The sequence below is a fragment of the Acanthochromis polyacanthus genome, chromosome 2, assembly GCF_021347895.1.
Source record: "Acanthochromis polyacanthus isolate Apoly-LR-REF ecotype Palm Island chromosome 2, KAUST_Apoly_ChrSc, whole genome shotgun sequence".
Taxonomy (NCBI): domain Eukaryota; kingdom Metazoa; phylum Chordata; class Actinopteri; family Pomacentridae; genus Acanthochromis; species Acanthochromis polyacanthus.
Window position 1 is genome coordinate 30,376,190 of NC_067114.1, and position 25,168 is coordinate 30,401,357.

Below are 25,168 nucleotides of genomic sequence, written 5' to 3' on the forward strand. Positions count from 1 at the left end.
ATCTCAAATCCTTCAGTCAGACCGGCTCTAAGTCTGCAAGTGACTTTATTCAAAGCAGCTGGTCAGCCAATCAGAGCCCAGTATCCTGCTGACGTTGTACTTCACTAGTGGGAGCTTTTTATTTCTTTTACCATGGTCAGGATGTCCAGCGGCCTGTCATTCCAGGTCCCTGAGTGTGAGGTTCTGTTCCCTCGGTGGCCAACAGGAGGGAGCCTTGTACCTCCGTGTGAGCTCAGGTGATCCTCCTGGCCGGCACACAAAACACATTTACACATAGAGAGAACTGTGGTGGATAGAGTCTGTGACATTATGTTTTTAAAAACGCTCTCAGTGACAGCTCTCCCCCTCTTTAGTTGGAGGATTCTTCCTCCCATCTTAAACAGGGTAGATGAAGCATCATATGTGGACATGTGAGGACAAAAAGTGTTTAATTAAATCCAGAAGCACAAACAATAAATGTCAAGTTCTTGTGTCTGTCTGCCAAGGAATAAACTGCATTTTATTGCATGATGTCCTCTTGTTGTTGTACATAAAAATACATCCAGCAGCTTTAGTTCTTCAGCTGTATGCATCACATCTTCTTGTGTTATATTCTGACTTTGGTGATTGTGTTTTTGTGCACATTCTGTGTTGGAAGGAGTTCGTGTTTTGTTAGTTTTGGTTGGTTTTATGACTATATAATGTGTAGGTGGTTTCTGGCAGAATAAAGCCAAACAAAATGACTAGCTGCTGCCAAAATAAGGCAGACTTTGGCCAGACAACCTCCTCTGCAAAACAAAGTTCAGGGAAAAAGGGACAGAAAGCAGGAACAAAGAAAGAGAGAGATGAGCAGCAAAGCTCAGTCTTCTGCAGGATGAAGGTAAATACGAAAAAAAGGGAAGGGACGTAGCAGTCATGTAGTAAAGCCCTGTAAGCTGTTGAAAATGACCTTTGCTGTCTCCTCTTTTATATATATTGCATAAAGAACAAACACATCCACTGCATCAAGCAGTGAATAGATAACTTGCAGTATATATTACATATGAGCCATCAGTTTACAGAGTACTCAGAGTAGTTTTATGTACTTGCCAAGAATTTAAATCAACTTTATTGGCTGTTTTGTGTTTTTGCCTACATATAATTTGATCCCACTGTGCAGCAGCTCTACTTCCAGAGCTAATGTTAAGAAACTAAAGGGACAATAAAGCTAAATATGAGATATTTATGTCCATTTATTGTGAACATTAACACCACCTCCTGTTCATAGATGGTCTCTGGTGCTGATTGAATGTTCTTGTTGATCCGTCTCCAGTCCAGTGATCTTTGATCTCTTCAGGGGATGCTGGGAGTTTGATTCTTGGACCTGAACACGCTGCAGTGGTCTGGAGTGTTTTCACAGCCATCTTATATTTTGTGTCAGCGATGACAAGTTGAGCAATAAAAAATAAAACACAGCATAAAGTTGGAGAAGAGATCTACCCAAACCTGTCTTCATCACCTTTATTTTCTGCAAATCTTTGTCTGTTTTTTCCAGTTAGATCGTTTGAATAGCATCCAATGGAGTGAATGAAACATGAAGAAAACCTACTGTCATTGGTAGGGGGTGGATGGGGTGGATGGTGGGCATACAGAGTGCTTAAAACCAGACCACCATCTGCTGTTATGCAACAAAATCGCTCTGGTGAGGTTTTAAGGTTAGGAAGAGAGAGCGGTTTTGGCTAAAAGTAGGGTTAGATTCAATACAAGAATATAAATCAAGCTTTACAAGCTAGTGAGATGTAAGATAGTCAAGAATCGGAATTGTTTATTGACTTTAACTTGAAAATTTGAAGATGACTACCAAAAATCTAGTGCTGGATGTCACACATACTAAAAGTAATTTTGTAATGCATTCAAGAAGGTGTTTTTATCATCAAATGCTGAAGTACCTGGAGAACATTGTGCTAGGAATAAATCAAAGTAGTCTTCTGTTGCTGTCTTTGGCTGCAGTGTCCATGCTGGACTGGTAGCTCTGATCACTGATCCATGGATTCCTCTGTACAGCGATGTGATTGCATAAGCATATATTCGATTTAACTGGATCTGCTTGTACGATCATCCATCCACCTGCTAGTCATGGTTTCTATTATAATATATGGTCACAACTGAAAAAATTAATGTGAAGAGAGGACGAGGCAGACAGAGAATGACGATGATAGATGGACCGGTACGATGGAACGATCAACAGTCACAGTTCAGACAGCAACAGATCAGATTAGGATCTTTCTGCAGGAAAACCAACCAAACTGCCCTTGAAGGTTCCTGGGAAGTCAAACCATGAGGCACGGCAGTGGATTTACAGAGTCTTCAGATCATTCTGACCTGGGTCCGACTGGTTTTTGTGTTTTATTTTTACTCCAGATTAGCTTAGCTTACTCATGTGGTGAACTGAAGGAGGAACAGGAGGTTTGAGGAGAATTAAAAGGTGATTTTCATGAAGGTCTCACAGTGCAGAAACAAGCCTCCCTCAGGAAAAACCACCACGAGCTGGAATCATCGACACCGACGGACCTTTTCTGGTCAAAATAAGAAGTCCTTTAAGGCGAGAATAAATAAGTGGAAGAGACAAAACGTTTAGTGTTTTTAAGCCCATGTTGAAATGCATGGCGCTTGATTGGTTGATAGATTGATTGCAGAAGTACCTTAATAGGCAAGGGGATTAGAAAGAAATGATTAGAAAGATATTTTTCAATGTTTTCCACTTGATTTGAACATTGGAGATGTACTGCGTGATGCCAAAAGCCTCGTCCAGCAGGATAAAGCTTCATGTCACACCGTAGAAACTGCTAAAGGTTGAGGAGCACGATAAAGAGCCCAAAATTTGAGCCAGGGTCCAAATTCCCCAGATCTAAATCAAGATGAGTTCCCACCCCACAACTCTGGGCACTTAAATGGCGCTTTTCCACCAGCGCCTACCCTACTCCACTGTTTGTGAGGTCTTCCATCAGGACGTAGTACCTGGTACCAGCTAATATTTTGGTTCCTACTGGACCGGGGTTCCCAGCGAGCTGAGTGGGGGCGATGATGTGACGTGTACAGAGTGCAGGCCTCTGATTGGACAGGGAGTGACGACACCCAGGAGTGACTCCTTCATAAAAAACAAACCTGCCATTTTTTAAACAAAAACTGGTAACAGTGACAGTGTGCATTGCTCCTAAAGAAACTTGGCAAAATTTGAATGAAGACATCTTCCATTGTTGTGTTGCATTTGTGTCACACATGAATGACTTGTGCTGTGACGACTCCACCCACGATGAGGCAGTACTCAATAGTAATGGAAAACCACCTAAACCGAGTCGAATCAAGCCGAGTAGATGCTAGTGGGAAAACGCCTCAAGAATCTGCTGCCAACCTCCTGGTGCTAGAAACCACAAAACACCCCCAGTGGTTCCGTGTCCTGATGAGTCAGAGTTGTTCAGCCAGAATATTAGGCCAGTGGCTTTAACGTCGTGGCTGCTTGGTGTGTGTGACCACAGCAATGCACTTTAAGTAAACTAATTGTTAGATAAGATAAGGTAATATCCATCCAGTATTCATTTGCATCAGATAGTCCAGAGCCTGACTGGGGGCTCACAGTAGAGCGGAGCAGCAAAAAGATCAGGTCAAACCCAACAAGCCAGAGGAGAACTGAACTACAGCAGTGTTGGGGATAATATAATTCCTTCCAACATGTTGTAAAATGCTGCTACGTGATAGTCCCACATTTTTTAGAGATCATGAGTTGTTTGGTCCCTGCTGTTGTTCAGAGCAGCAGCTGCCTTCGCTGATTCTTAACACAAAGCCCACAGATTTATTGAGCAAACACTACATCACATCTGGGCAGCACTATAATCTTCAGCAGAGTCAGCTGGAACAGAGGAGAAACCAACAGCTGCACGTCTTAACTGATGCATCCAACGACAAGCACATGGCGCTAAGTGACAAAGAGCTGCTCTTTTGTTTTCAGTCAGGAAAATCATTTTCTTCGCGACGATTTGGTAGATGTCACAAGTGTAATGGATCGATAGTCAGCCAGTGTTTCTGTAGTGACAAGTGATCTGACTGATGTAATTAGTACAAGAGGAATTATCAGGTGTCTTATCTTTTCTTCTGTAAATCCTGCAGTAGATCAACGAGGATGACGATTAATCACAGTAACCTCTGTGATAACACATCCTTGAGTGAAATAAAATCATTAGTTTACAAACGGCAGGTATTGGTGCCATATAAGCAGACTGTCAACAGTCTACAGTCCATCTGCTGTTAATACTCCCTCATCCTTTCATCAGAAACAGACACTACATCAACACTAAGCATGCTGAACTTCATAACACATCGTCCTCTCAGTTGTACCCTTGTATCTATGCTGGAAAAGTTCTGCATCAGTGGCGTTCCATGGTATCACCCAGTTTATCACACATCATACCCTTACCCTCTAATCAGTCACTACTGGGGATTTAGTGGGTGGTTTTAGTTTTCTTTGGAAGAGGGCTGGTCTGTTGATTCTGTTTGTTTCAGTCAAACTTCTCAGAGAGCAAATAGTTCTATTTCTCAAAATGTTCCATGAACAAACAGATATGTGTAACACGGTTAGGGATGTTGTGGGGCGCTACTATTATCGATATGAAATACTGATATCATGTCTCCAATCCTGTTAGGAGTGCCTTTGCTTGTTTTCAATGATGTGGTTCTTTTGACATCATCAAGAGATTTCCTTCTTCATTCACAGGAGTTGTTTGCAGCCAGATGTGAAGGAGAGTCAACACCCTCAAATGTGAAGCCATGATTCTCTGTCAGAAACCGGTGGATTGTTGCCTCTCAGATGGGGTGAGTTGAAGTTCCAAGTGAAGGAATTTAAGACTTAAACAGTGGCAGATCTCTGGGGTGGGGGGCGGCAGTGGTCCCTCCCCTGTAATCTAATTGGCCACCCAGTGCACCCCCCCCAAAAGATTTTCGTTGGAAATTGACATTACTGAAACTCTGATTTCCGACGCTACCGAACACAACTTCGTTGTCCAACTACACCTAAATGCACCAGTGATGTCAGTTTGATCTTTTGATTGTATTTGGTTTGGATTTGAAGAAGCTTTGAAGACGTTTCCTGATGCTGGAGGAGAAGACGAGCAGCTTTGTACCTTTGCGGTAAGAAGACTGCGGTCGTTTCTCAGTACTTAACTGTCCGTACCTGGTTCTCACATCCTCGTGAAACGTCATCATCGAGACTGCATCAGACCAGACTAGTGATATAGATATGAATCAGTAGATAGATAAATATCTATGGTATCTATTGTATATCTAAGGTCACAGATTGCAGCGTCTGAGAGCCTCTTCAGAAGAAGACGTAGTTGATGAAGATGTTCTGGAGCAGAAAGACCACGACCAAGCAGCCTGGAGGTCTGAGGCAGCATCTCCCTCAGGTGGGTGTCAGCGGTGTTCACAGTCAGATCTGTGGTAATCCTGTCTAAAAACAAAACAGAACAAATCTAGATTATAAATCAACATGTAACCAAAGCACTCTGTGTATAACACCATAGTATAGGATGTAGTTCAGAAAGTGTCAAAGTATAGTTTACTTTTCTAGAATAACATAGTATGGCCTGTAGTTCATAGTATAGCAACAAAAACCCCCATAGATTATTATGTGGTTCAAAAAGCACAAAATGACAAGATGTTGCCTAAAACTGTCATGTATGATATGTGGTTCAGTAAATGTCATAGTGCCGTTTATTGTCAAAATAGTATGTTATTCAAGAAAACATCAGAGTTTAATATGCCATAGAATAATAGTTCATTACACAAGTAAAAGTATAGTAATTTTTAAAACTGTTCAAATTCTTATATGTTGCTAAAAAAAACTAAAACGAAAAAAACATCATAGTAATATGTCAATTAAAAAAGCCTATAGTATAGCAGGTCACTATAAACATCATAGTTTAGCCTTTGGTCCACAAAACGTTGTTCTGTCCCGGCTGTCTGAAGTAGGTGAGGAGCAACACAAAAACAGTCCAAATGCTGGTTTCCAGAGGGTCAGACGAGTATTTATTTGACAGAGTAAGTTTACAACAACACAACATGTGAGGGGGTTGAAAGCAAATGAGTGTTAGTAAAATAAAAATAAATCAACAGAACTAAAAGTGAACTTCACGCTGACATTGATGGACATTCCAACCAGGAACAAAGTAAAAGATCATCAATACAAAAAACTCTTCCTGTTCACCTCTTAAACCCAAAAACACTCCGCAGTAGCACCCTAAACTAAAACTACCAAACTACCAAAATCAGCTCATTCTCAAGTCTGATCTGAACTGTCCTCTTTAGTTTGAACTTTCTCTAAACTTAGGAGTTAATGACAGAGCAGCACATCCAGACTCAGTCTCATTTATGTAGAGATTAAACTTCAGTGTCATTCATTGATGTTAAAGTGCAGTTTTTCACGTTTGTTGCTCATGCTCCCGACCAAACCAGTCCAGGTGGAAGACGATGTGAAGAGAAGCTCCAGAGCTCCACGACTATTATTGTAAACGTAACAACAGACTGACACTCACAGCACTGCAAATTCGTCACGGCAACTATAAATATACACTCCAACAATATCATCAGCATCTCTACTCACTTATCTATTTAACAAACTGGCAGACGGTGAAAAGAGACTAGCACTCTCGCGCTAATGAAGCTGTTAGCGCTTCCTGTCGAGCCGGCCATTGGTCGAAGCAGCGCGTCACATGAGCACTGGACGCAAACAGCAACGCCCCAGACAGTCATGCCCCCTGGAGGCCCGGTGGTTCAAACAACAAATGAGTGAAAGTTACAGTGCAGTCCCCGCCCGGCATGATTATGAAACTGCCATGATAAGTAATGTGCAGAAGGTATTAATAGCTGATCTCCCGGAGACAGCGGAAGGGCGCACTCTGAGCCGGGTCTGGAGACCGTCTGATTTTGTAAGTAAATAAATAAATAAATAAAGATAAAATCAGTTGCTGAAAGTACAGAATAATATTTCTTGTTTTCCAGAAGAACTTGGATAAATGACATAAAACAAGTAAAATACACATATAATAATCCACTATGATAATACTGTGAATAATCCAAGTCGACCCTCCAGCTCAGAAACATATGTAGGACATTAATTGACTCTTTCTACCTCCATATACTCTTACTTTCTGTGTGACAAAACACACAATAAACAAAGTTCAAGATAAATTTTGATGATAGTATTAATATTTCATTTTAAAATTTTAGTCTAATTAACATGAACTCTACATGACAGCCCTAAAAAAAATGTAAATTCTAATTTTGTCCCACTTATTTGACTAGTAAGGAGGGTAATCATGGAAGATTAAATTGAGACTACCAAGTCAAAATAGCCTTAATGTAGCATAAACTCACCAAAAACAAGCAAGAAGAGAGAATGATTGTAGTTATAAGTGATTCAGAGCTGCACAATGGAAAACACAAACGCTGCCTGGTGGTCTAGAAATTGACAAACCTTCAGTAAAATATGCCTGTTTGGATTAGATCTTCTTCCTTTGTCTGGCTTTGCCTTGCAGCATCACGCAGACCTGTTCCCACGTCGTCTATTGTGTTTAACGGTATTTTCATTGTGTGTTAGAATTAAATACACAACAACTTGCAAGTCTTTCTTTCTGTTGGGCTGTTGGAGATGATGCTGGTAAATGAGAGCTGTCAGTAGTTGAAGCAGATAAAGCAGGTTGAGAGGACATGGACTCTCTTCTAACACCACAGGCAAAACTCCACCAGGAAAATCATTTAAGATTCTGGGTTACTCACTAAACGATCTCTGCACTGCAGACTCAGCACGACGACGGTGGTGATAAAGCAAATTCAATAGCCATGTGTGTTACAGATACAAGTGTGTACTTTGATCATTTGATCAAAACTACCAACCCTTTGGGATAAAGGGTTTGGCAGAGTGCGACTGCAAACAATGGAAAGCATTACATCTCTGAAATGTCCTGGTGCTGAGGCTGAAATCAAAGGCAATACGAAAATCTTATTGGCATGCACGGTCACAAATTATGCCATTTATCCTTCTGAGAGAAATATGTGGTCAGTATTGCATCTGTATGGGAAGTTATTCCTTCTTCTGCAGAACATGTGTTTCTGATCACGCCCACATCAGTCGTGCAACAAAGCACTTGCCACTGTAGTCAGTCAGTAACACAACATTCTAACTCGTTCTGATTTTGGGCGAGGTGTTGGTGCACGGCTGCTGAAATGGGTGTAAAAATTACAGCTGGTGGCAATTTGATGTGGATAAAATCTGCAAAGTCAATGAGAAACACAGTGCTGTCCCTAACTGCCCCAAGCAACAGCACCTATTTATAACACAGGCATCCAGTGCATCTGTGGGAACAACACAAATGAAGGTTTGAAGAATTTTTCACACCACTGGACATGTGTCAGAGTCTTGTAAATGTGAAACAGGAAGTATTTTACATTAAACTTCATGTAAAGCAGTGATGAATATGTGCTTTCAGCATGTCACACAGCAGAACACTGTCAATAACCACCAAAAATGATAAATTCAGTTTTAAAATTGTGAAAAAATAAGCTTCATTTAACATCTTTCATCTCATCCTAAAGAAACCGAGCTCAGAATGCAGAGTTAGTTTCAGCCAAGGCAAGTATATTAGATAAAAAACACAAATGTGCCATGTTGATGTGGAAATCTTTTGTCTTTGGACTCAGATATCTAGAATAAACTGAACACACGGTAGCTTAGAGCCATTTGTGGGCATCTACTGCTGAGGATGGCACCAGACTACAGGATGGGAGGAGGACGACCGGGGAAGGAAATAAGTGGTTTGGACCCAGCACCAGTAGATTATCTGTGGGCCCCAGTTGTCTCTGCTGAAAATTGTAAAATGCTCGCTGCAGAGGCAGGTGTTAGAGGTGATCTTCAGCTCTCCAACAAAACAGTTCTGTACTAAATCAGTCCACCTCCTCTTAATCCCATCAGTCTTAGGAAGTTTAGATCAGGTCATGTTGGAGCCCGAGAACCACTGATACTAATGCTTTCTAGTTTTAATAATGTTGTGTTGTGTTACTGTTGGGCTTTCCATGGACTGAAGCATGTGAGAGTCATTTAGAGTCTGTGTGATGTAAATTCTGTCATCTTCCACAGTCTGTAGGATCCCATGTCGATCCTTCCATGGATGTCCGTATGAAGACTAAAATTTGTGCCCGTGAGACGACTCTACATGTGCAGCTGTAGTCGTGTTCATGCACTGAATACGTAGATACATGCATGGAACAGCGCCTTACAAACATCCACCACGAAGAGCAGGAAGTGGTAAACTAACAGTCCATGGTGTCTGTAAACATCATACATCACATGACCTCGCTCATCCTGAACACAAAAACAAAGAAAAAAAACGGTTTGACAGTCTAACTCCACAAACATAGTTCACACTTTTTTTTACACATTTTCAGCAATATTTGATGACAGGAATTCAATTCTTTGTTCCTGACTTTTCTGGTTTTTCTATCACTGCCGGGTCATCCACTTCAGACCTTTCCACAGCAGTTTAAAGTCTAGAAAGATGTGGCTGTGCTGTACTCTCCTAATAATTAATAAAAAACTCCATATTTCTGCTGTTTACATGATGATTGTCTAACTGACAACAAAATTATTGATGTCTTGATAGCTTCTCACATTGTAAAACCAGTTTCATTGTATTGTAAAGTGGTGCTCTGGTATCTGACAGACCTTCAGATTCATGGATCTGCTTAATGTTACTATCCAGCATAGTTAAATAATGTTTTTCAATGCTAAACAAAGTCATTTTGTGTAACCTCAGTCCCTCATGTTCCACACCCTGCCTTGTGTACAAGCTACGCTGAATTTGTAACTCAGATTTAGTGGAAAATCTTCCAACATGACCAGACCCTTGTTCCAGAAATGAAACACAGGAAAATGAAAAAGAGTGGCTTTGTTAAATCTCATGACGAAAGAGGTGCACATGGCGTGTTCGCATTCTTAAATTTCTTACAAGTGTTCCACATAGTTGAAATGTTTAATGGTGCAGCAAACCCAGCACAGTACCCCCTGGAATCACATTCACAGCAGATGATTTGCAGGCTGTGCTTTATGTACAGTGCCAGTATTTTTTTCCAGTTCAGAAGGCAGTGGCTTTTATGTTCCAGAGAAGAAATAAGGATGCGGACGTCACGACTGGCATGTAGAGGAATGTGACTTTCATGTTTTAGACCAGAGCTCACATTCTGTCACAGTTCAAGTGCTCATGTTTGATTTTAGTCCCTCTGTGAAATGCAGCGACAGCTATTAATCTGATTGCAATTAAAGTTGCCGTGTGCATCCATCTTCCCCTAACGAGATCGTAAACACTTTGTTGATCCCTTGAATTTCCATCCAGCACACGCAGCAGGTCAACTTTTGAATTTTTCCAATTCTTTGCTTTATAGTTTCCATGCAAAATTGTTTACATTCCCATCAGCACGAGCTGCAGTAATGAGTGGGGGCCTGGCAAACATTATACCAGCTTAGCATTAGCATATTTTTAGAAACTTTCATTTTGTACATTTTGTACTTTGTATTTTATATTATTTGTTATTTCTATTTTACTACTAACCTCTGTGTAATTGTGCGTGTTCCACTAACCTTTGTTCATTGTTTATTGAACTCTGGCAAAATAATTTCCTTCGGGATGGATAAAATAGATCTTACCTTGTCTCATTAGCACTGCCATCGTCAGCATGTTCTCATGGACATGTCAGCTTTTAACTTAAAGCACTGCTGTGTTAAAGTACAGCTTCTCAGAGCTGCTAGCATGGCTGTCACCAAAACCTGTGGCAGCTGCATGAATGAGCTCAGAGGTTTCAGAGGTTTATACCCAACATGAACATAACCACATGCTGAGGCTCCTGCATTAACAGAGACAGTTTGTGATGCTGATAGTGTTTGCTGACCGTGACGACAACATTATGAAAGTTAAGAAAAAATATTCAGTATTCATCTCCTTTTAAGTAACACCAAGTAAAATCAAAACACTGCAGACCTTAGCGTGTCAGACTGTTGCTTTGCTTCTGGCTTGTTAGCGCCGTTGCCTCATAGCTATAGATCCATGCCTTGCCAGGATCTTTCTGTGTGGAGTTTGCATCTTCTTCCTGTGCAGCGTGGGTTTTCTCCAGGTTCTCCGACTTCTTCCTCAGTTCACATGCTGAGGTGAATTGGTGATTGTAAATAGTCCGTAGCTGTGTGAGGGTGTCTCTGTTTGTAGCCTGTGACAGACTGCTGACACTGACTCCTGCCGTCGTTGCTTTGGATGACTGAATGATTGTGAACACAGTGATGGTGAAACTGAAACCTCTGTCTAAAACTGTTTTTTGTGGTTCTGTGAGGGTGCGTTGTGATAAATTTCATACCCATTTATTATTGAATTTTGTGTGTGTGTGTTTCTGTTTTTTCTTTCTCTAGTTTGTTCAGTTTTTGGATGTGGTGATTTTTTGTTGTGATGAATTCTTCTTCATGAGAGCGTTTGAAGTGTGACCTTATCTGTTGTCTGCTCCATAGGGAGGAGTTCTTTGAGTTAGTTTGAATCCTCCTGTATTACTGTGGTGATTTTTTCCAGTTTGTTTGTCGTTGTCCGTATCCTCTCTCTGATGAGGGCCTTCTTTGCTTTGCTGATGATGTTTTCTACGTTCTTTGTCGGGATGGGGTTCCTGATGTTCAGGCTTTTAGGTGTTTTGTCCTTGTCTCTGTATCGGAGGTTGAATCTATCAGCTCGGCCACGTGATAAAAAGAACACGTCATCACACGTCAGATGACACTCTGAAGAAGACAGCAGATGCCGTTGAAACATATCGATAAGCTAAAACATTCTTTCTTACTGAATTGTCAGTTTAAAAGTAACACACCCTACGGTAGCTTCCTTTTCAAGACACTGCAAGACAACATTAAAAGCTACCTAGATGCAGCTCCACTCCTATTATCTTTAGTGTAAAACTCACTGTTGCTCTTTACCACAAAGTAAATGAAAGGCTGTCAACAAAGTGACTGCAGGAAACATTAAACAGCACAAGGCCTAATCACAAACACATGCTTCCAACGTTACGGAGGTGATTTGCTCAAAATCAAAACCTACAAATTCTCCTGTTAACCCCTTGAGATGACGATAAATCCAGGATTCATCCAGCATCAATGTGCTGTCTGGTGAGAGGACTGATCGATCCCCTTAACAAGCAACGACAAAAACAGACTGACTCGTGAGGCTCAGCATGAGATGGAAACAGCTGTTTTCTCTGCGTTTTACAGAACCACACTGACCACTGGACTATTTCATGGCTTAAGAATATCAGGAATGCTTACGATCCGTCTTCTTGTCACGATGAAGACTTCTGGAAGGAAAAGCATGGAGGAAAAGCTAATTAATAACATCTTCACCACAACTCCCCACAGGCAACGTAAACAGAGTGTATACAATTACACCAGCTGGTCGGCCTCCAAATGCACAAGAAAAGCCTCAGAACAGGCCGAGAAGGACTGTTCCCATCATCTCTGAGAAGGAAAGGTGCCAATGAGGCCTCAGACTGTCACTGAAGGATTCATTCCACTGATCTGATGCGGGTACAACCACAATAATAGCACTGGGGAACTTGAGAATCCCTTATGAAGACATTAGCATATGTTCCACAAGCCCTGCTAGGTTGTTTCATTTCAAACACGTTCAGTATGTGGGTGTACTTGGGGACAACACACGGATTTTCTGTAAGTTCTCAAAACATTTCAGCTGCATGTGCAGCCTGCTTACATATGTTTAACACGTGTAGCGTCGAGAAGTCAGGCAACATGTGTGCCGTTCCTCAAATATGGATGTGGTGGAGAAGACAGAGTGTTTGATCAGTTACACAGATCAGGACACTTCATCGCTCTAAATGACAGCCTCCCAGCCTTTATTCCCATGACCTTCACATGAGGTTAGGACATCTCTCTAACCACTGATATCCTGAAATCAGCAAAGAGCATTTTCACTTGTTTCGAGTAGAGACATAAAAGACAGAAAAAATATTTTTGGATTTATTGAAGAGATCTATAGGACTGTGAGTGAAGATCAGATGCTAAAGATCTTCTTGCTTCCATTTCACCTGTTTACTCACACCACTTTCACACTGGAACCACAAATAGTGCATCTTTACGGTTACTGAAAACAGATGAAGATTCTCAACAAAATGTGCAACCAGCAACATCCTCTCAGCCGGCAAGTTACGACTCTTCACATGTTCTCTTTTGATTTTTTGACACCTTCAAACCAGCTTTCCTTTCCTTTCTTTCCAAGTTGTTTATAGCTTGTAAAATCATCTTATTCTACACTGTCTGACAGCATCAAATATGTTCTGTATCGCCTTTTCCTCCCATTTTAACGACATAATATTTACCTTGAGTAAACACTAAAACCATACATGTTTAATGACTGCAGCATTCTATCAAATGCAAGTATTTGCTCATCGTGATATATTTTGCATATTTAGAGGCTTTGGGAGCTCATATAGAACATATTTTTATGTTTAAGTGACAGAACCCTCTAGCAGATGTAGAATTTATGACAGCAGCAATGGATGAAGTGTGATATCAGCGAGAAACTAAAGCTAGATTTGTACTAAATCTAAACCAGAGCCAACAGAAGTGGTCCACATCCGCTCACAGCATCGTGGAGCATCAGTGTCCAATGTGTTCAGTTAGAGCACCAAAACGCTGTGTAGCTGTGGGGTTTCAATGGCGGATGAAATGTCTGAGTCGAAGCTTAAACTTGCGGAACAACAGCAACTTTTACAGAAAGTAGAAAACAGAGAAAACATTGAGACTGACTGGGACTGTTCATGGACTGGTAGAACAGGGAGAATAAGAATGAGCATTAAGCTAGTCTTATGTTTGCATTATGAGTGGTCAGATACAGTTATAGGCTGTTACCTATCGTCACCTTCCTAAAATAACATCCTAATTTTTATGCCTAACCCAGATAGCAAACTATGGGTGAATCAATGCTGAATCTATGTTGAGACCTAACGTCGAAATTATACAGAAAGCGCAAGGTTGATAAAATGTTGAGTCAACGTTTGCTTACATAGATTACATGTTTGCAAACATAGATTCAACATTAATTAAACATTGACCTGTCAAACATTTTAATTAAACCAAAATACAATGTAGATTCAATGGAATCTTTTAAACACAAACTTCAATGTTGACAAAATGTTGTTGAATCAACGTTGATCCAACCATCAGTCTTCAACCGAAACCACAATTCAACCTTCTTAACCCTAATTCAACATTGATTTAACATCTTTTGCTATCTGGGTAAAGTGTGATTTATGGTTGAAAAGCAAACGTTGACTCAACATTTTATCAACCTTGCGCTTTCTGTATAATTTCGACGTTAGGTCTCAACATAGATTCAACATTGATTCACCCATAGTTTGCTATCTGGGAAATCATCTCCTCATGATGCAGACCACCTCTGGTAAAATACATCCTCTGTTGACAGATCATGTAGGGATTTCTGATATTGGCTTTTTTGCCGATAACCAATATGCCAATATTGTTCAACTCTCAATTTCCGATTCCGATATCAACCAACACCCATATCTGTGGGCTATTGAACTAGTTTTAGGTAACATCACATATCTCCTGTGGTGGAATTAACACGTCAGGCCTCATTTTACTGTTTTTGCCAAAACAACAAAACACTCAATTCTAGATGATTTTCAGATATTAGATATAATAATACCAAAGGAACCCATAGGAAACTAGAACTGTTTACTTTAAACGACCAGGCTATAATAGCGAAGTTATCAGATGTAGGACTTTTAAGGAACACTGGATGACATGAGTGATGGTTCGTGCAAAAGCTTGGAGGATGTTTGAAGATGAGAGAAAAGATTAGCCAGTTAAATAAAGGAGCTGTCAGCCACACATTAAAGCATCCATCTTACATTAAGACCACCATCAGGAGCAGGTAGAAGTGACCATAGAAACACAAAATGTGGCAGCTGATTGCATCGATTCATCCACTGAGGTCTGCACAGTAAATCATACTACTCAACACCAAAGCTCCACTGAGAAATGAACATTATATGATGAATAAAAACTTCTAACTGATTTTATGAAACTGTTTCTTGTGTTCAGTTTCACACAGCTGGAAGAGGCCAATCATTTATCACTTTGATACTTCATAAATTCAACCTATTATAGAAGCTGTAAACATGAATTTAAAGTTAAGACTCAGAGTTCTGCTGCTTCTCTTAGAGGTCTCAGCTGCTAAAAACAAAGGATTCATTCTCCACTGCAGTAAACGAGTGCTGCTGTTGACAGTATTCGCTACACCGCCCCTCCTATATCTCACATCAGTCTCTGGAATTATGTTATTGAAGCTTTAAAACAATTTGTTCACTGCAGATCCAGCAGAGAGTCTCTAGTGAGTAATAACCAGCTTTTATGGTTATTGCCATAATTTACACTTTAGGTCTAGTTTGAGTCATAAGGAGGAGCTGCAGTTCTACTGTATACATGGCTTTGATTTAAAATAAAGGATTAACTAAAGTGAAAAACATTTGCTTCTTTTTAGAACCCAAACAATAAGGAAGTGAAGCCAATGTCAGTAAAATACAGAAGTTAGGAAGCAATGAATCCTAGACAGGGATGTCCAACATTATCGGTCAGATATCGGCATAAAAATGGAATATCGGTCAAGATCATTTTATTTTTTTTGCCTATCATGAAAACAGATAAAGTAATGCCGGGATTTCACCAACATTTACTAAACTCACAGAGGGAGAGACAACTTTAAAAAATATATGACATTTTCCCCCATAAGTTTAGTTGAATTACTTTTCTTATTTTACAGACTATGTTTCCATCTGAAAGCCTCTTTATATCTGAGGATGCATCCGGTGGATCATCACAACAAAAAGAGGCATGATGTGTTAATTTCACCACAGGAGATATGTGATGTTACCTAAAGTTAGTTAAATAGCTCACAGATATCAGTATCGGTTGATATCGGAATCAGAAACTGAGAGCTGAACAATATCAACATATCAGCCAATATCTGACATCCCTATTCATAGATGATATAATTCCTCAGTGGTGGAAAGCATCTGAGAGCATTTACTCGAATACTCTGCAGTTTTTGATTCATGTGAAAATTCAAAGGTTGAAAAAGATTCAAAGGATTCTTCATTAAAATTAAAATTGTACTTTTGCTGCACTGCTTAGGGATTATGATGGAAAAAACCTCAAATGATCTAAAACAAAGTCATACATTATGATGCATTCTTACAGGTTTTGATATGAATGTACACATTAGCTCCACCTTTACCATCTGCATCAAAATGATGGACACAATAATGCATCAATTATTGGAGTCCTAAAATTTAATTTTGCTGCATTATTTTGAAATTGTCAACCTGCAAAATGTTGTTTTATTTTTCTTTTTACTTTTGGGCCTTGAACTATTGAATGCAAACACTTGATATACAGGTTTTGAAACAGGCTTTTCCTCTCTGCTTTTTCTCACTTTAACACCTCACATCTTGTCGCACATATCAAAGACAGCTGATGGGAGCAGACTCTCAGAAATATTATTTTATGACCGTGAAAGTCATCAACCAGAGATAAAAGCTGAGGGATGGCTCTGAATGCGGCTTCTCTGCAGCACCTGAGCTGTTTTTATAATGATAAATTTCCTCCGTGGCGGTGACTCCACCCTACCTGGCGTCTGTCTGTCTCTGTCCCCAGCCTGTCCTCTTTATCATCATGTGGCCGTTGGATTAACAATCAGAGACAGATTATAGCCATAATAAACTCCAAAACACTGGTTCAAGGGTCAGCTTGTGCACTGGAGGGGAAGGAAGGCTGTGCACTTATGGGATGCGTTTGGGTTCATGCTGCACTGCTATTACGCGTCATAAAGCTCAATTAATCTGCCCATTGGCATGAGTGGTTATTATTTAAAAGCTCCATCAAATACAGAATATTTCCTCAAGACACCTGGAGGAAAGCACTGCCTTACGGGTTTTATTGCAAACGTTACTTTTGCCAAATAAAATAATAACTTCGGCTACTTAATTTGGCACATATCTGCCAAAAAAAAACGTTTGTTATCAAAAAATGGTAAAAGGATTGTTTTTTTATTTAGTATGAAGCTAATAAACTAAAAACGTTTAAACCGTTCATGAAATAATGTTTTTGGGTAGTTTGACAGCGTATTAAACAAATATATCGCCTACAGTGCAGACAGTTAATGTTTTCTATAATAATTCTCTCCATCGGCCTGTTCGGAGCCATTAGTGCTGGAACGATTCACTTCCAACCAGCAGACATCAAACGGCGGAGAACAATGAGGGTCTCTGCTGCTCTCCTTAATTCTCCATAACAAAAGTACAAAGGCCGAGACGAAGACCAAAGGCTTCATCCCTAAACACCTTTAACACCTTCTCCGGGCCCGCAGTGCGCGCCGTCGGCCCTGCGCGGCGCCTCCTCCGCCACGGGCCCGTCTGGATGCGCCTGAGAACCGGGGGGACAGAGGAGCCCGGGGGGAGGAGAAGGGGGAGGGGTGATAGGACAAAAACACCTCATCTTCTTCCCCCTGACTGTCTGAGCAAACCTGACTGGAGTGTGTGTGTGTGCGTGCGTGTGTGCGCGTCATGGAGATAAGTTTGTTCCGGGCTGCAGGCAGCATCTTCACCGGGCCTCTGTGAGGGCTTGTTGAGGACCCAGAGGAGGACAGAAACACTGAAGGAGGAACTTTTAATTTATGTTTAATAATTTTATTTATTTATTTTAAACCTTCGGAGGCCAGAAACACAGAAACAACCAGATGCGTAAGTACATTTATGCTCCATCAAACCGTGCCCAAAGTGATGTAAACACTGGATGAAGAAATGTTTTGACTTTTGTTTTACTTCCACAGGCTGCAACCAAATGTGAAAAGATAATCACGGCACTGTAGAAACAATGTCTGCAGTTATCCTTTAAATGTTATTTATTTTCTTTCTTTATGAAGTTGTTAAATTACACTTTAAAAAGTCTTCCTTTGTTAGCAATTTACTATTCAAGAAATGGTGTATTACTACATTATGGTGTTCGTTATGTTTGGGTCACACTTCCTGTCAAATCCCCTCATGTTCTTGGAGGAGTTTCGCTGTCCAACAAATTCTGTCGATGCCAAACACAGATCATATTTCGAAACTCTTTTTATTTTTGGCCATGTTTTCTTGGAATCCCAGAGCCAAACAGAAGCAGGAACTGATGAGAAATTCACTGAAGCATCATCGGTTTAAAATCAAGTTAGAAGCAAATTCGTGTACAAGTAGAGAAAGTTAGCAGGAAAATAAAGTGTGTTTCTGAGCTGAGGTCTCCAGAAGCCTGAAACTGAGCAGATTTAGATTTCCAAGCTTTTTAATGCTAATAAGGCACTGCATTTTAGACTATCTAAAACATAAAATAAAACTTATTCTATTTAATCGTCATCAACATTTTTATTAGATGTTTTAATTTTGCATTAACATTCATTTAGGGCTATAATTTAATATCATCTGTGTTTTTCTAAACGCAGTGGCGGACGGCAGACAGACGCCGGTGGCGGCCGTCCCCGTCGTGCACGGTCCCGGCGGCGAGCAGCAGCAGCAGCAGGGCTCGTGCCCGCGCAGCGCTCTGCTCGACCAGAGCCGACGGCACCGGACGGCGTTCACGCGCGAGCAGCTGTCCCGTCTGGAGCAGGAGTACGGGAAGGAGAGCTACGTGTCCAGACCCCGGCGCTGCGAGCTGGCGGCGGCGCTCAACCTACCGGAGACCACCATCAAAGTAGGTTACCGGAGCCCCGGGAAGCAGCTCAGGGGCTTCATCTGTGTTTGTTAAACTGAAGCTCTGCTGGAAAAACGGTGCAAAGCTGCAGATCTCAGAGCTGATTAACGCATAGACTGAGATCAGAGGCCTGTTTATCTGAAGGATATTTGGAATTATTAATAACAGAAGCTGCTCAGATGAAGCTTTAGTCCCTCTGGAGTCCTTTAAATTTCAGGTGGTTGTAAGCTTTCTGCAGACAGTCCTGGTAAAACCCCAGATCCCCAGATTCATTGTGCTCCAACTGACAGAAATAATCCTTATTTTACTACCAGTCAAAAGTCTGGACCTTCTCATTCAGTACTTTTATTAATTTGTATTATTGTCTACATTAATACTGAACATTAACACTTTTTGTTTACATCATAATTCCATATTCATGCTTTTGTAGTTTTGATGTCTTCAATTTTAATCTAGAAAGTATAAAATAATTAAATGAAACCAGTGAATGAGAAGCTGTGACTGGTGGTGTATATGATGAAGTTCACTGAGAAAATTAACTTTCTTACCAAGTTTGTTGTTGAATCTCCTTTCAAGGTCCACATCACTATCACGGCATTTTCAAGGAGATGGGATTCAGATAAAGCAAAGGTGTAACTGAAAGATTAAATCTGACACCGCTGTAGTGAAATGTTATGTATGAACAATACTAGGAGCCTAAATCTGCTCCAGATTTAGAGTCTTATAACAAGGATAGAGCTCAGCCACAGGGTTGTCTGTTCACGTGTGGTTTCCCTGCTTTTGCTAAAATATATTTTTCCAAATCTCCTGACAAGCTGCAGAACACACGGTGAATTCCAAATGTAGTTTTTGTAATTTTGCTTTTTGAATGTCACCAAATTCTGGATTACACACATAAAACCTGGGGAAATGTTGCACCTGACATTTATTTCCTTGAAAATGATTGTTTAGCGTATAACGTGTAGGAACACGCTGAAAAGACCGTGAAACCCAGATTAACATGTTTTAGTTTCTAATTTGTTGTCTATCTGACAGACAAACCACCAAATAAGATGAGTTTACTTTCATAAAAACATAGTTAAAGTGGCAAATATTCAGATTTGAGAAGCTGAAGTCAAGTACTGTGTTTAAGTACAATTTTGATTTTCCATTTTCTGCTCTAAATCAGAGGCAAATATTTCACTTTTTACTTCACTAGAACTATTTGACAGCTTCAGTTGCTGATTTAATTTAACAATACAACATATAGTCAGCAAATAAATCATGGTGTATTATTTTAGATTAAGACTTTGTGGGACATTCACAAGCTAAACTAAATTAAGCTACACTACATAAAGCAGTAAATCAGCTTTACCACCTCCAACATCAAGGCTGGAGCATCAATAGCTGTAATCCAACAGCATACATTATTCTGATATGTAAGTCTGCATAATGAATGCTTTTACTTTGGGAGTTATATTTTGATGCTAATACTTCTATGCTTTTACTTAATTTTGCATTCAAAAGCATTTCTTTTCCATTTAAGTATCTCTACACTGCAGTATTTTCATCTAAATAAAGGATCTCCAGCTCTCCCACCACCAAAAACAATCCAGAAAAGTCTAAATTATAATTTTTAGTTGGATTTTTGCCACCCAGACTAAGGCTGTGTCCGAAATGGCATACTAACGTACTACATACTACATTCTCAATGAGTATATACTGTATACTACGGACTATAAGTATGATTAGAAAGCCGACCGTTCACACTGTAGTATACTACTACGTTTCCCATAATGCATTTCAAACCTCAGACGACAAAAACTGTTAGTACGGCTATTAAATATCTCGGCTGAATGCCGGCTTCAGGTCGATTTTACGTTAACAAACAGTCGCATAATTAATGTGGCAATTTCAAGCCGGCACTCCTCATGCAGTTATTAGCCAGATTATGCGAATCGTGTCAGTTGTAGCTGCAGGCTACTGGAGGTAGCTGCTACTTGTTCTGTATGCAAAGCGAGCTGCTGCAACTAGCTGCTAGCATTCAGTAGCACGTTGTGAGGCGTCTGACAAATTTTAAACGTTGGTCAGAAAACGCCTATTTCTCAAATCTGTGGGGTGATTAGGATGACTACTTAACCACATAAAATAAAATAAAAATCGCCCCGGTCCGGCCACAGATCCCGCGGAGGCTTCCATTTCGGTGGATAGCTCGCAAAGCATTCTGGGGCGGCTGAGTATGACTAGTGTGGTCACCGAGCATACTTAAAAATTTTCCGGATATAGTATACATCCGGGTATTTCTCACATACTCAGTCTTTTCATACTATCTAATGTGAACGCACTACATACTTATTTTGACTTCACACTTAGTATGAGTAGTACATTAGTATGCGATTTTGGACACAGCCAAACTGTTTTGTCCTGTTTCTAGTGTTTGTACTGAACAATCATGGCTAATTACTGGAGCTAGATTTTATTTAGCATACAGGCCTGAAACCAATGCCAGTGGTGAACTGATTTTCAGGCTTTGTGAACTTCTTTAGCCTCACCTCATTTGTTCACAGTGTCTTTGCTTATGGACGCAGCATTAAATAACTAAAACCAACCACACCACAACAGGAAGCAGCGGTCTGAGAGCCAAACCCACCTGTGTGACGGAGCTTCTCATCTCCTCTCACTTGTGGTTTCAATCAGCGTTTCAGATTGAGTAGTGACAGTTTTAGCGGCGTCTAACATTTGACGCTGAGGCCCCACTGCGCCCGGCGCTGCAGCTTTAATGTGCAGTAAATGCACCCACCTTTCTGCCAACTACTGGTGGGTCTTTTATGAAGGAGCAGGAATGCGAGGAGAGGCCTCGTAAACGCTGCCACCTGACGTTTTAGAAGCGCAGCCTTCCGGGAGATTCTGTGAGCTGGTAAAAGAGCTGAGCACTGGACTCAGGACAGCTCGCCAGTCTTAGTTTTTAAGATTTCAAGAAGGCGGAGATGTCAGAGAAACCTAGGAGTCAAGAAGAGAGGATTAAGTCCCTTGTTGAGTCATCTGATAGAGAGTGAAACATTCAAACCCTTTAGCTTCTATTTACAGGCTTTAGTGGAGCTAGCAGCATGTCTTTGGAGAGGACAGTCCAGGAATAATCATGGCTGCTACACAGTGACTTCCTCTGCTTTTGCGCCGTCAGCAGGATAGCAAATGAAACAAATAATGTATGGATTTCTGTCAAATTTGATTCTAACAGTGATGTTTCAGACAGAATGCATCCCTCTGGAGGTAACACCGAGTCACACCGTCATGAGGTTTTCAGAGAAACATCTCGACTGCTTTTGGATGTTTGTTCGTCTGCTGTCGATATTCAAGGTCCAAAGATGTTCTGTCTGTCCTGTGCTTTGGTTTGCGACCAGTGGACACCTTAAAACCAGTAACATACAGTGGTGATGTTAGACCACTCTGCAAAATTAGCTTTCAGTTAGGCCAGATGTTGTTTTCTGCTGCAGCTCCACATAGCAGCACAGCATGGTTTAGATTACAGATGTGCTTTTGTTAAGACTGAGCAACAGAAACACACTGCTAAGGTTTAAATAACATGTATGAATAGGGACAGATTGTAGCTCCAATTTTTTAAAAGTCAACAGTACATACAATTATTACTTTGGATTATTCTGAAGAAAACTTTAAGATACGATGATTCTCAGGCATCCATTGGAGCATCTTTAGCCTCGATATTGCACTGACTACTGGACATGAGGGTATTCTGAGAAAGTGCTACCCATGCTGAATTAAAAATAGAGATATTATACCTCTGTGTTTAGGCTCGATTGAGTTATGACTCTGAGAAGGAGTGTGTAATGAAGTGGCAGATGTTTTAATCTACATTAATTGCCTCTGTGAGCTCACAGCTATTCAGCTTCTACTGCTTGTTGGTGAGCAGCCAGACCAGCGAATCCCTTCACATCTCAGTCTGAAAACCTCTACAACACAAACACTATGCTGCTATGACTACCTCTAGTCTGAAAACATGTAGGTTATTTTAAGTTGAACAAATGACCGCTGCTGTCAGCTCTTGTGTAGTTTTGAATGTCCATCTGCTGAAGCTTTCAAAGGCCTCTCTTCTTTTTGAAGTCTTTCTTCAATACCTTCTCATTCGCTCTTATTTTTTAGTGGTCGTTGTTTCAACATATCCTGACCTTCCTGCCCATATTATTTTTCTCTTCCTTCCAGGTTTGGTTCCAGAACAGGAGGATGAAGGACAAACGTCAGAGACACTCCATCCCGTGGCCTCATCCTCTCGTCGACCCCCTCGGGGCTCTCCTGATGGGCCGATCCTCTCCTTCCTCCACCTTGCCGTACCCCTTCATCCCACCCCACCTCCCCCTCCACCACTACTCCCCCCTGGCTCTCTCCCCCACACCATCCTCACCTCACAGTCCTTACAGTCCACCCATGAGGCCCCTGGATGCCCTCCGTCTGTCCCAGTTCCACAGCAGACCCGGGGGGCTGCCTCCAGCAGCAGCAGCGGTCCTTTACCCCTCTTCCAGCCTCATGCACCACTCTGCTTCATGCCCCTGCCCCCTCTGTCTGCACTGGGGACCAGAACAGCTGCTCAAAGCCAGAGGGGAGGCGATGGGACTGAGCCGGCCCCGAAGTCCGAAGATCCATCCTCCTGGTCTGGAGCGGAGGGAAGAGATGGTGTAAAACCCGAAGAAAACAGGCAGCGTGCTCACTGAGATGAGCATTAATGGAAGATTAACAGAGGAGATGGCTGAGTAGCGACTGCAGAGTTTCATTTGCTGTGGTGTAACTACAGATGAAACTCAGTAACTCCTGGAAGCATGAGATTTTAAAGTGTTCTCTAAAACGATCATCACATGAGGCTGCTGACAAATAGATTTTACTTTTTATGAACTTCTGTTTTTTTTATCCTGAACACTGACCTTCTTTAGAGTAACAAACCCTTCACTAAGCCTGTGGAAACCTGCAAAAAATCAGTTTAATCTGAGATTCATTGACATCCTTAACACACAGGCATCCACACTCTGTCTTTATTCTAAGGAGTCTGACCTCTGTACTGTTTGCACAGCTTAGCTTCTCGACAAGAGGTTCTTCTTTTTAAATCTTCCTTCAGTTTCTAATTTTTTCTAAAGCATTCCATCTGCAGAAAGTCATTTTATGTTACTATTGATTTGGAAAAGGGAATTTCCTTTAAAAAACTGAACTGAAATGAAAAATGATCCCACATTGAACCATTTAGGATTTAGTTTAGGTGAACTGAAGAGCTCCACCTGTTACATGTCCTGTTGTTTTCAGATTTTAAGATGCAGGGTAAATGTTGCATTCATGTTTAATCTTTTATTAACTGTACATATTTTGTACTCAGCCTCATGAACGTTTATCCTAATAACAAATGCATCCTCCTGGATAACTCAAAATGCAAATTTTACATTTAAGAAAACATTATATATGAATCTATAGAAGTTGAAACAGTTTTAAGATAGTAAAACTTGGAAAAAGATTTTTAGATTTTAGTTGTTTATTTTTTCTGCAATATCAGCACCAAGCATTACAGTACTGATTAGATTATCATGGTTGTAGTAAAACCAAAAACACTGTTCAGACTGGGCTACAGAAACACGACAAAGGATCAGATAATGTGGAAGAACTGACTAAAGTTACAATTTTTTTAAAAATGATTTTTTTTATTTTTATATTCAAATGATTTATGAGTAATCAAGGTTCAGACTTTTTAATTGTTCATTCTCAACTAAAATCAGCAAATGGTTGCAGGTCTGCATCAAAAAGCTGTTGCAGAGGTTCATGAGTTTCCATCAAAGTTGTTCCAAACAGATGCGAACCAGCCGAGGCTGAGATATTTGGACTTCCTAAAAACCAGCTGAGTCCAGCTAAAAAATAACACTGGATCCTACAATTCCCATAATGCAATTGCAAAATTTCTTGAGTTAAATCCACATATTTGAAACTCTGTGCACTGAGAGTGTAAGACAGGCTTTTCTTTTTTTTTTTTAACATATTAGACTTTAGATTCACTCTAAATTGTCCGTAGGTGTGAATGTGAGTGTGATTGTGTGTCTGTATATGTAGCCCTGTGACAGACTGGTGACCTGTCCAGGGTGTCCCCTGCCTTCACCTGAGTCAGCTGGGATAGACTCCAGCACCCCCCATGACCCTAGTGAGGATAAAGCGGTGGATAGAGGATGGATGGATGGATGGATGGATGGGACTTTAAATCCGTCTCTCCAGGTTTTTCCTTTTAATGATTACATATGATTTAATATAAAATCAGTGGAGGGTCATTTAGCTGAAGTTTGACAGTCAGATGCTCCTCATTTTCTGCCT

General features: G+C 40.7%; 1 protein-coding gene across 1 annotated transcript; it reads left to right on the forward strand.

Annotated features, from left to right (window-relative positions):
- The first annotated feature begins 2,170 nt into the window (after window positions 1-2,170).
- eve1 (even-skipped-like1) lies at window positions 2,171-23,509 on the forward strand. Its single transcript, XM_051944864.1, is given in 4 exon segments — window positions 2,171-2,185; window positions 18,591-18,612; window positions 18,615-18,838; window positions 23,036-23,509. Coding segments are annotated over 4 exon segments (735 nt in total).
- The last annotated feature ends 1,659 nt before the right edge of the window (window positions 23,510-25,168 follow it).